We start from the raw sequence: 13,079 nt of genomic DNA, 5'->3' as shown, positions 1-13,079 counted from the left end.
AACAAAAAACATAAACACTGTGATTAAAAAAATGCGCAGAGGAATTGAATGGACACTGTTCCAAAGAAGATATACAAAAGACCAACAGATACATGAAAAGGTGCTCAAGATTACTAATCACTAGGGAAATGCAAATCAAATGCAAATCAAATGACAATGAGATATCACCTCACCTCTGTTACCATGGCTAAAATAAAAAAGATAAGAGATAAGTGTTTGCGAGGATGTGGAGGAGGAAGGAAAACACTTTTGCACTGTTGGTGGAAATATAAAATGATATAGCCACTGTAGAAAACAGTGTGTAAGTACCTTAGGAAATTAGAAATTGTACAATCATATAATCTAGCCATCCCACTTCTGCGTATGGCAAAGGCAATGAAAACAGGATATCAAAGAGATTCTGCACTCCCATGCATTTTTTTTGCCAACTATTTTTAATATTATTTCTTTAATTTGGAGGATAATTGCTTTACAGGTGCTTCCCAGGTGGCTCAGTGATAAAGAATCTGCCTGCCAATGCAAGAGATGCAAGTTCAATCCCTGGATTGGGAAGATCCCCTGGAGAAAGAAATGCATCCCACTCCAGTGTTCTCGCCTGGGAAATCCTGTGGACAGAGGAGCCTGGCAGGCTATAGTCCACGGGGTTGCAAAGAGTCAGATACAACTTAGCAACTAACACACACCTGCTTTACAATGTTGTGTTAGTTTCTGTGGTACAACAGTGTGAATCAGCTGTAAGTATATTATACCATCTTCCTATTGAACCTCCCTCCCACACACCCCCAATTCCACCCCTCTAGGACATCACAGGGAGAAGGCAATGGCACCCCACTCCAGTACTCTTGCCTGGAAAATCCCATGGATGGAGGAGCCTGGTGGGCTGCAGTCCATGGGGTCACTAAGAGTCAGACATGACTGAGCGACTTCTCTTTCACTTTTCACTTTCATGCATTGGAGAAGGAAGTGGCAACCCACTCCAGTGTTCTTGCCTGGAGAATCCCAGGGACGGGGAAGCCTGGTGGGCTGCCGTCTATGGGGTCGCACAGAGTCGGACACGACTGAAGCGACTTAGCAGCAGGACATCACAGAGTACCAAGCTGAGCTCTCTGTGCTATACAGCAGCTTCCCGCGAGCTATCTATTTTACATATGATTATATATATATAGGGCTTCCCTGGTGGCTCAGAGGTTAAAGTGTCCGCCTCTGATGCAGGAGACCTGGGTTCGATCCCTGGGTTGGGAAGATCCCCTGGAGAAGGAAATGGTAACCCACTCCAGTATTCTTGCCTAGAGAATCCCATGGACGGAGAGTTCTGGTAGGCTACATAGGTCCACGGGGTCGCAAAGAGTCGGACACGACTGAGCGACTTCACTTTATACTTTTCATATATATATGTATATCAAAGCTACTCTCTCAACTCATCCCATCCTCTCCTTCCCCCGCTGTGTCTTGCAAGTCCATTCTCCACATTTGTGTCTCTATTCCTGCCCTGCAAATAGAGTCATTAGTACTACTTTTCTAGATTCCATATATATATGTGTTAACATACAATATTTGTTTTCCTTTTTTTGACTTACTTCACTTTGTATGACAGACACCAGATTCATTCATATCATTACAAATGACCCCATTTCGTCCCTTTTTATGGCTGAGATTCCCATGCTTTTTGCAGTATAATTCACAATAGCCAATACATGGAAACAGCTAAGTTTTCATCAAGGATGAATGGGCAAAGAAGATGTGAGATACATGTAAAATGTAAACACACACACACATACACTATTTAGCCATGAGAAAGAAGGACATTTACATTTGCAACAACATGGATAGACCTTAAAGGCATTATGCTGAGTGAAATAAGTCAGATGGAGAAAGACAAACATTATATGTGAATCGAAAAAAGCCAGACTCATAGACATAGAAACTAGAATAATGTTTACCAGAGACTGGGAGAGGAGAGAAGAAAGGACATATTTGGTCAGACTTATAGTTAGAAGATGAATAAATTCTGGGGCTATAACGTATAGAATGGGCTTCCCTCATAGCTCAGTTAGTAAAGAATCTGCTGGCAAGCAGGAGACCCGGGTCAGGAAGAGCTCTGGGGGAAGGAGATGGCAACCCACTTCATTATTCTTGCCTGGAGAATCCCATGGACAGAGGAGTGATTATAGTTAATGATACTGTATTAAACCCTCAGAAGTTGCTAAGAGAGTAACTCTTAAATGTTTTTACCACAAAAAAGAAATGCTTATTACGTGCCACGGATGGAGGTGTTGGCTAAGGTTATGGAGATTATCATTTTGCAATAGAGAAGTATATCAAATCAACACATGGCACAACACACTGTTCAATGTCAACTATTCCCATTAAAGCTGGAAAAATAAATACATACAACAGGTGAAATATTAGTCTGGAAAATTTTTTATTTCTAATAGCTATTTCTTAAAAATGAAAAATGAAAAAGGTCTATCCATGGTGTTGCAAATGGCTGATTTAAATAAAGAAAGCTAAAGCTTTCATACAGGTATTGGTTCATAAGGAAAATCAAAGAGACGTCTTCAATTATTACAAACAGACACTTAAGTGAGAATATGTTGGAGTTCAGTCACTTGCTTATTCACTTCCCACTTAACAGAACATACTAATTTCCAGCACCCATCACGTCACTGTTTTACTGAACCCGTTCAGCTTTGTTTTCTCACAACTCTTCATACTGTCAGCGCAACAGACTGTGGAAAGAGTCCTAGAAAATCAGTCCCAATACATGTTTAGGGTCCAAAAAACTGACCATGCTGAAAAAGAAAATTCTAGTACTCAGGTCACAGCTGAAGCCCTCTTTACAAAGGATAAGAGCATCAGAATGCTACCCACTTGACAAGACGTTATTGATCTTATTCGTTTGTTCTCAGTAAAAATAAAGGAAAATGCAATGCTCTAACCTTTTCCTGCTCCGAAACCACGGTCCACTGAGAGTGCTGGGAACGGCACAGGCCGGAGGGTGAACTGTGGGTGGGGGTATCCACACGTGGGTGACGGAAGGATTCCTGGGTACTGGGCACTTTCTAGGGTTGGCACAGGGATGGCGCTCACGACAGCTGCAAAACAAAGGTGTTGTCATTAATATTTTCAATCCCATGCATCCGCCTAACAAGCAAAAAGGAAACGGCTACATTTTCACATCTTCAAATCCATGGATGCTCCTCATAGTTTCATGTCGCTTCCTTTACTTACCTCTCTTTCTAGAAAGTCTCTTTCTCACTTCAGAAAAGACAACTCACTCTTCAAGAATCTCACTAGCAAGAATTACCCTGAGGTTTAAAACTTTTCATGGTTTCAAACAAAGAAGTGATTTATAGGCCACCTTAAGGCTCCCTGGTTTTTATTTGGCTTGGTTTTCATCTTATTCTTTCTTCTAGGCAAAAATAATGATGTTACAAACATTAGATTATTCCAAAATGGAATACATTATATACAGCGGGCTAAAAAATGGGGATTTTCTATTAATTCTGTGAAGGAAAGTAATGCTTTGGAGATCTATAGTCTGGAGACAGAATATGAAAGTATACTCTAAATACTCAAACCAAGGATTTATATTTAATAGAAAATACTTTCAAGCAGCTGAAGTAGTACAACTTTGTGACACATTAATTTAAATGCAACTGAATGTTTTCTGAAATACCAAAACATGTTTGAAATTACATTGGTCTAAACCTACAGATAATATCTTACACAGTATTTTCTAGGTTTAGTGAGCACTGTCCGATTCCATTCTTCGAATACCTGTTCACCTGTATCACATTATGAATTAGGTGTTTGATTTAGGTCATACCTGAATGGTCTAGTGGTTTTCCCTACTTTCTTCAATTTAAGTCTGAATTTGGTAATAAGGAGTTCATGATCTGAGCCATAGTCAGCTCCCGGTCTTGTTTTTGCTGATTGTATAGAGCTTCTCCATCTTTGGCCGCAAAGAATATAATCAATCTGTTTTGGTGCCATCACTTCATGGCAAATAGATAAGGAAACTGGAAACAGGGGCAGACTTTATTTTGGGGGGCTCTAAAATCACTGCAGATGATGACTGAAGCCATGAAATTAAAAGATGCTTACTCCTTGGAAGAAAAGTTATGACCAACCTAAAGAGCATATTAAAAAGCAGAGAGATTACTTTGCCAGCAAAGTCCATCTAGTCAAGGCTATAGTTTTTCCAGTAGTCATGTATCGATGTAAGAGTTGGACTATAAAGAAAACTGAGCTCTGAAGAATTGATGCTTTTCAACTGTGGTGTTGGAGAAGACTCTTGAGAGTCCTTTGGATTGCAAGCAGATCCAACCAGTCCATTCTAAAGGAGATCAGCCCTGAATATTCATTGGAAGGGCTGATGTTGAAGCTGCAACTCTAATATTTTGGCCACCTAATGCGAAGAGCTGACTCATTTGAAAAGACCCCGATGCTGGGAAAGATTGAAGGCAGGAGGAGAAGGGGATGACAGAGGATGAGATGGCTGGATGGCATCACCAACTCCATGGACAGAGTAACTCCCAGAGTAAACTCTGGGAGTTGGTGATGGACAGGGAGGCCTGGCGTACTGAAGTCCATCGGGTCACAAAGAGTCAAACCCGACTGAGCGACTGAACTGAACTGTATCATATTATGAAATACTTACTCTCAGTGTAAGTCAATCTTCATCTTGCGAAATGTTTAGCGCACTCTACCTCTTATTAGCAAAAAATAAAAATTAAGCTAGCTGCTGGAATGATCAATTTCAACAGCATATTCTTATCTAAAAAATTAATGAATTATTTATATTATGATTTTTTAATTTAGTTATACCCTAAGGCCAGTTGCTGAAGTTCCACATGCACAGCAGTGTACATTTACCAAAGTAAAAAAAAATTTTTTTAATCACTTTCCTTTTACCTAGTAATGTCATCATCAAGATACAAATTACATTGCATGATTGTTGGTTAGAAACAGATTTTTAAAACATTTTGACTTAAAAATGCAGATTAATTACATGAAATACATAGCACTTTAAATTAAAAGGGTTCCTTCAAAATGACACATGTACCCCAATGTGTTCACTGCAGCACTAGCCCAGGACATGGAGGCAATCTAGGTGTCCATCGACAGATGAATGGATAAAGAAGATGCGGTACCTATATACAATGGAGTATTACTTAGCCATGAAGAGGAATGAATTTAAATCAGTTGTAGTGAGGTGGATGAACCTAGAGCCTGCTATACAGTGAAGTAAATCAGAAACTGAAAAACAAATATCATATATTAATGCATAAAATGTTTTGACTGACTGTTTTGGTAATGAGGACTAACTCTTTTTTAAGGAGGTTAAGTAATGGGTGCTTTATCTGAATCAAATAAGAATGTATATTAATGATTTAATGGGATAAACATTTTTTCAAAACTTAGTAAAGATGCAAGTGATATTTCAATGTTTTCAATCTTGTCTTAGTATATTGTATTATATGAAATACCTCTAAGTGAATGAAACCTGTAGATGTATAAGTCTTGATAAAGCTTTTTACAGTTGTACCTCCTAGAAAATTAGAAAGCAGATAACTTGAATGATTAATCAATACTTGAATATAACTTTACTTCTAGAAAAAATTAGAGGACATTATCTAGTTGCTAACTGAAATACTATTTAACTTTCTGTGAGAGTTCATAGAGCTGACAATTGTATGTTATTCTGTGGGGAAGTGAATTGTAGGTATTAGTTAAAGGAAGAAAATGAGTGATACAAACTTTTCTCTGTAAAAGGGAAACTTCCTTACGTATTGATACTTTGTAAATAGATGATGGTGGGTATCAAATTGCTATGGTATTTTTATACTTTTGGCTTTATTTAAAAGAGTAGAATACCAGAAAAATTATGTATTTTGCAGATATTTAACCTATAATATTTAACTTTAAATACTGAATTAAAAACGTGTGTGGTGATACAAAGCTTTTCTAAATTATTTTTGGGAGGACTTCAATGAAAAATTCAGACTAACTGATATATAACATCATAAATAAAGACGTTATAATTTAATTGATAAGATATTTTATAAAAGTAGATTGTGGCTATCTAAACACATGAACAGACTTTAGAAAAAGGAAAAGAAATAAAATGAGAAGGGAACTTTTGAAAAGAATCAGAAATTCAAACCAGATACCAGCCAAAATAATGATAAATTCCCTAGAGGACAAGGTTATAATTTTGTAGTCTTTGTGTCTGTCATAATACAGTGCTGGAGACACTTCATATTTTTCAAGTGAGTTAACAAGAAAGATTTTCTAGAAGAAATATTTATAAATGTGTCATTTTAACCCACTGGAGATTTTTTACATGATCTCATGTATGTATTATTTTGTTTTCTGGTGTGTATACTTACTATGTTACTACAATGATAATAATAGTAATAGACTTGAATACATTTGCAAATAAAAGTCTTATAATAACAAAGTCTGTATTCCTATAACTCAAAATTTCACTCTGAAGCAGTTAACTGAATTCATACATCTAACCAATCAAAATGAGATTACTATACAGTCATTAAGGTTGACTGCCAAATTGCAAAGCTTTTCCTGTGTTGACAATTTTTACTTATAAATAAATGTGACAATAAGTCTCCCTTAAACACAGAAGGCACCCACTTGACAAACTGCACATTCTAATCAATATTGTTATCTGAATTTAACCAATATTTTAGAATGCAGTTAGAAAAAGAATGTCATAAATATCTTCCAGTTGGTGCTGAATAAATTTGAATAGAGAAACACAAAATAATTTGCCAAGCCAGAGATTCTGTGTAAGTTAGAGTGGAGAGAACCCAAGAGACTAAATTCATATTCCAGTTCCAAGTCTTTCATTACTTAAGAAAAGAAATTTTACTTTCTATGGGTTTTGCATTTTGACTACTGACCTGAGTACAAAAGGTTTGCAAATAATAAAAGTTCTTTAAAAAAATGATAAATCTGTTGTATGTCTCAGCATCAGAAATTTGCATTGTTCTATTTCCCTCACATGAATAGAACAGTCAGTATTCCAAAGCTTTGGTTTTGAACTTTTCTGATCCATGATTCATTTCTAAAATAGAACAGACACCTACCCTTACTTATAAAACGGTTGTTGCTAAACTAATCATTCTGAAATAAGTTGGACCTAACACCGTGTATTGAAGTGCATTTTTGTATTTTCCCCTACATGTCAGTTTTGAGAGCCAGAAACACACACATGCACACACACATCCTCACAGTACAATTCAAGGCATTCACTGCCCTGCTCTGTTTATGTAAAACAGCTCGAAGAGTGATATCATCAAACATTTTCAATAAATCTCTGCCTTGCGGCCAACTATGACAAGAAATCTGTTCTGACACGGCTTGCTGACAACTGGATTTATCTCTCATACTGACGCATCAAGATTTTTCAAGTAGAAACTCCCTCACCACCAAATTACTTAGTTTCCTGAACAGGGCACATTGATATTCAAAAACTTTAAACAACATTTACAAAAATGTTAGTGTTAAACACGACCTATAGGAAATCTAAAATACAGATTTTATTTTTAAAGTTACAATTTTAAGAAATAAAGCTCTCTATAGGTACTTGTCCCCATGATACTTGGCAATTTGAGAGATTTGTTGAGGAGGAGAGGTGAACAAACAGAAGAGTAAAGATAATATTTGAAAGTGCAAAGAGCTTAAGTGAAATGATTTCTCACTCTGCCTCTCTTTAGCATTTCTTTTTGGCAATGGCCTACATATAATCTGGACTATTCGGAACTGTAGTTTCCATCACCCTTGATAAACACTCTAATCTCCTTCCCATTTTCAGGTGTCCTTTGACAAGCAATTGTCACTGGATGCCAGCCACAAGTATCCACAAATTCCTACTTTAGGGAAATAGTGAACATTCACAATGACACGTTCTGCCGCTATTCTTAAAATAGTGGTAAAGGGCCCAAGCGCTAGGTCAGACTGCCTGGGTTCATTATCTAGTTCTGCCACTTGGTAGGGAATAAATGTCATAGCCAACATCTAAGACAGTGCCCATTGATTCTCTCTTCTTGTATTCGCATCCTTGTTGGAGTTCCCTGCCACAGTTCATCCAGGTTGGTCTGGTGACCAGCCAGTGCAATGGAAGTGATGGTGTGTCACTTCCAAAAACAGGTTAAATGAGATTCTTTCTCATTCTTTTTTCCCCTCTCACTCTCTCTGATGGTTCACTCTGGAGGAGGCCAGGAGTCATATGTCATGAGGACCCTGAGCTTGAACTGCCTGGCTAAATCATTCCTGGATTCCTGATGCTCAGAAGCTACTGAAAAAATAAATGGTTGTTTTCTGTTGCTACATTTTGAGGTAATTTGTTAGGTAATAGTAGGTAACTATACATTCACACGGAGAAGGCAATGGCACCCCACTCCAGTACTCTTGCCTGGAAAATCCCATGGATGGAGGAGCCTGGTGGGCTGCAGTCCATGGGATTGCTAAGGGTTGGACACAACTGAGCGACTTCACTTTCACTTTTCACTTTCATGCATTGGAGAAGGAAATGGCAACCCACTCCAGTGTTCTTGCCTGGAGAATCCCAGGGACGGGGGAGCCTGGTGGGCTGCTGTCTACGGGGTCGCACAGAGTTGGACACAACTGAAGTGACTTAGCAGCAGCAGCATACATTCACATGAGAGGGTATGCAATCTATTTCCTGGTTTTTTCTTCAGTAAAGTGGAGATGATAGTGGTATCAACTTTAGGATGTGGTTCTGAGGATTAAACAGAGTACCCACCTATAAGTGCATCAGGGTGGAAATGTTGGTTACTGACATTAATTTCTCCTGAGTCCCAGAAGATCTGCCCCAAGATTGAGCTGAATAACATTTAATTAAAAAAACTGTTTAAAACAACCTTCTTATCTATGACTTTGTGGTGATGGTATCACGGGTGAATGCATGTCTAAACTTACTAGACTATGTACATTAAATATGTACAGATACACACATAAATCATATCTAAATAAAACTGTTCAATGATAAATAAAATTTTAAAAAAGATGACCACTTGAAATATTATGACCACTTAAAATATTATGGCCACTTAAAATAGAAGTCAAAATTTTCCAAAGATACTGAAAATTGAGTTCTGCACTCAAGGGACTAAAGCAGATAGTGAGGGTGTGGAAGAAAACATTGGCTCTCATAGTGAACGTTCTAGAAAGGCCCCCAACCAGTAACCGTAGCAGCATCCAAGCTATCCTGAAAACAAAACTGTATGCTTTCTTCTGCCTCAGTCTTTTTAAATGCCATCTCATTTAAGGTTTTGAAACTTCTAGCTTCTTTAGAGGCTGACCTTACATTTTTTCCTTCAAATCTTTACAAGGAAATAAAAAACTGAAAAAAATAAATTCAAGAGATTTTTACTCAACAAACTCATACAGTGAATTATTAAAATTGTACAGCTGATGTGATCCTACAGGGCGTCTGCTTCCGTTTCTATTTTGTCTAGACCTGTTCTTCACCTCTCCTCTGGCATTTTACAGCAAAGGAAACACAACATGAGAATGGAAAAGGAATCTTTCCAAGGCCAAATAATTAGGATGCACGGAATAATAAAACACTGAAAGTGTAAGAAAATCTGCCATCGCTTCAGGAACTGCTCTCAGCCAAAGCAGCTGCTCACCAAGGTCGCACCTCCTAGGAGCAGTCTGTATCAAAGACTTCAGAACCGCCCCCACCCTCCACTCCTACCTCATCTGGGACAACCTAGAAGGATAATGCCAGCACCAGAGCAATCTGTACTGTCAGTTGAGGCCTCCATCAAACTTTTGGGTTGGCCAAATAGTTTGTCCAGGTTTTTTCCATATGTCAACCAGCAAGGAGATCAAACCAGTCAATCCAACAGGAAATCAACCCTAAATATTCACTGGAAGGACTGACGCTGAAGCTCCAATACTTTGGCCATCTGATGTAAAGAATCAACTCATTGGAAAAGACCCTGGTGCTGGGAAAGACTGAAGGCAGGAGGAGAAGAGGGTGACAGAGAATGAGATGGTTGGATGGCATCATTGATTCAATGGACACAAATTTGAGCAAACTCCAGGAGATAGTGAAGGACAGGAAGCTTGGTGTGCTATACTCCATGGGGGTCTCAAAGAGTCAGACACGGTTTACAAAGTGAATGATGATAACAATACCTGATTAGTTTACTATTCCCCTCTCAGCAATCCTGTATCCTTTACCCTCACAGGTGTTATTACTAAAGGAGCTTGCTAATAAATCTCCTGTTTCCCAATCGTTTTTCAGAGTCTGATCCCTGGAAACCCAGCATATGACTTTCCTTCAGTTAAGTTCAGTCACTCAGTCGTGTCCAACTCTTTGCGACCCCATGGACTGCAGCACACCAGGCCTCCCTGTCCATTGCCAATTCCTGGAGTTTGCTCAAACTCATGTCCATTGAGTCGGTGATGCCATCCAACCATCTCATCCTCTGTTGTCCCCTTCTCCTCCCACCTTCAATCTTTCCCAGCATCAGGGTCTTTTCCAATGAGTCAGTCCTTTGCATCAGGTGGCCAAAGTATTGGAGTTTGCAGCTTCAGCATCAGTCCTTCCAGTGAATATTCAGGACTGATTTCCTTTAAGATGGACTGGTTGGATTTCCTTACTGTCCAAGAGACTCTTAAGAGTCTTCTCCAGGGGACTAATTTATAGTAAGAAAATCATATAAAATTATTTTTGGCCATTGTAAAAATATTCACTTTTTGCCACAGTTTTATAAGAAAGAGCACTGGACTGGGGAAATCAGATTATCTGGATTCTTCTCCTGTCTCTGCTATCAGCTACTATGCTTCTCACAGGCATCAGCTTGCTTAGCTGTGAAGTATGTTCTGGGGTAAGAAGTAACATATGCCACCTAATGTTTTCAACCAAGAAGTATAATCTCAGACAAACAGATTTTGTACTTCAATGAAATTAAATGCCATTTCCTGTGAAGTTTAAGAACTAAAAAACACTTCAGATAGTTTATATTTTATCTGGTAATTAACATTTTGTAGAACATGGTGAGAAATGTCAAGGAAGAAGGGAGGAATAATCTTACAAAAATAGAGATTATTAAGCGGAACAGCAAGCATCTTTATACGTGTGACTGGAAATCCAAACTGTGCTATGATGTGGTTTATACAAGACTTGATACACGAGTAAATCCAAATAATTGCAAGTGGGCCATCAGTAAATGCATCTACCATTCTGAATGAAATCATAACTCTGTCAAGATACAAATCTACAAGTTTTTCGGCCTAGCTAGCTAAGGCCCATCAATCATGTCAGTTGCAAAGAATCTATTTATCAGAAAGCCTAAGAATTACTTTTAAAATCAACTTGGATTATATGCTGAAGTAAATTTTCTCTTGTTAGATAGAGTCTAACCAACTGAGTTTGGAGCCAACAAAGAATGTAATGTGACAAAGATTTCAAAAGGTCTATATTCTACTGAGTCTTCATTTCTAATTGAAGTTTTACTTAAATATAAATATGTATATTTATAGTCCCTTGGACAGCAAGGAGACCAAACCAGTCAATCTTAACGGAAATCAATCCTTAATACTCACTGAAAGGACTGATGCTGAAGCTCCAACAGTTTGGCCAATAGTTGGCTCATTGGAAAAGACCCTGATGCTGGGAAAGATTGAAGGCAGAAGCAGAAAGGGTGGCAGAGGATGAGAAGGTTGGATGACATCACCAATTCAGTGGATATGAACTGGGGCAAACTCTGGGAGACAGTGAGGGACAGGGAGTCCTGGTGTGCTGCAGTCCTTGGGGTCAAAAAGAGTTGGACACAACTTTGCAACTGAACAACAGTAATACATATTGAAAACTAAATATCATCAGTACTGCTCAGTGACTTTTCAGGGTGAAATGTCTTCTCACCATCAGCCAGGCCATGAAACAGAACGTTATCAGAAGCTGCTCCATGGTCCCTTCTGGTAACTAACCACCTCTCATTAAGAGTAACTACTCTTTTGAATTCTAACCCCATAGGTTATTTTGCCTGTTTAAAATTTACATAAATTGAATCATACAGATGTATTACATTTCTGTTTTGCAAGAGTACATCTGTGAGACTCTCCATATTGTTTGTATCATTTTAGCTCATTCATTTTCATTGCTACATGGCAGTCCATTGTGTGAATATGTCATATACATTACAAAGTCATGATAAGCAGTATTCCCCAAAGTATTCTTATACATGTCTTTTGGTGAGCATGTTAGGTGTTTCTGCTAGATATACACCCAAGAACAGAACAAATCTAGGTATGGAACTGTTGAGTCAGAGTGTCCCTATGCATTTTATAAATGTATTTAACTGCTGAAAATCACATATATGCATGCTTTATAGAATAGTTTTTAAATTAATAAAACTAATACATTTCTAACTACTAATTTACTAATTTTAAAATAATTAAAGTAATAAATTACTTGTCATTTTAGGGCCTGCATTCACGTAAGACACTAGGAGTAAGGGAAGTGGTACTTTAGTCATTGAGCGAGTCAGGGCTTGAGATGGCAGCGTGAGGGGTCGGGTGAAGGTGACAGACTGAGCCCAAGTTTGGGCTTCAGACTCTCAGAACTTTGGTTTCCACGTTTGTAAACTGGAGATGCTAGAGTCAAACAGATTCTTTAAAAAATGAATACGAATAATATAAGGCATCTTTGTCCTTAGAAAAGCAGCACGCCATAGAGACTCATGAGCTGCTCAGCTGTGTCCTGAGGGAAGTTTCTTAAGCTGAGACTATTTCCCATCTGTAAAATCAGCGTAATCTCAACACATGAGAGTACTGTGAGGAGTAAATGAAATACGAATTAGCAAGGTATTTCGCTTCCCTGGTGGCTCAGACGGTAAGGCGTCTGCCTGCAATGCGGGAGACCCGGGTTCGATTTCTGGGTCGGGAAGATCCCCTGGAGAAGGAAATGGCAATCCACTCCAGCACTCTTGCCTGGAAAATCCCATGGACAGAGGAGCCTGATAGGCTACAGTCCACCGGGTCGCAAAGAGTCGGACACGACTGAGCGACTTCACTTT

General features: G+C 38.5%; 1 protein-coding gene across 1 annotated transcript in view; it reads right to left on the bottom strand.

The window, feature by feature from the left end:
• Positions 1-13,079, bottom strand: part of DCC (DCC netrin 1 receptor) — an 827,169-nt gene that overhangs the window by 59,261 nt on the left and 754,829 nt on the right. Inside the window, exon 26 of the mRNA XM_052660382.1 lies at positions 2,940-3,095. Coding sequence (XP_052516342.1) covers positions 2,940-3,095 — 156 coding nt within the window. The remainder of the gene's footprint in view (positions 1-2,939; positions 3,096-13,079) is intronic.

This window comes from Budorcas taxicolor, chromosome 22, assembly GCF_023091745.1.
Source record: "Budorcas taxicolor isolate Tak-1 chromosome 22, Takin1.1, whole genome shotgun sequence".
Lineage (NCBI taxonomy): Eukaryota > Metazoa > Chordata > Mammalia > Artiodactyla > Bovidae > Budorcas > Budorcas taxicolor.
The sequence above is the reverse complement of the archived record's forward strand: the minus strand, read 5'-3'. Positions and strand labels throughout refer to the sequence as shown.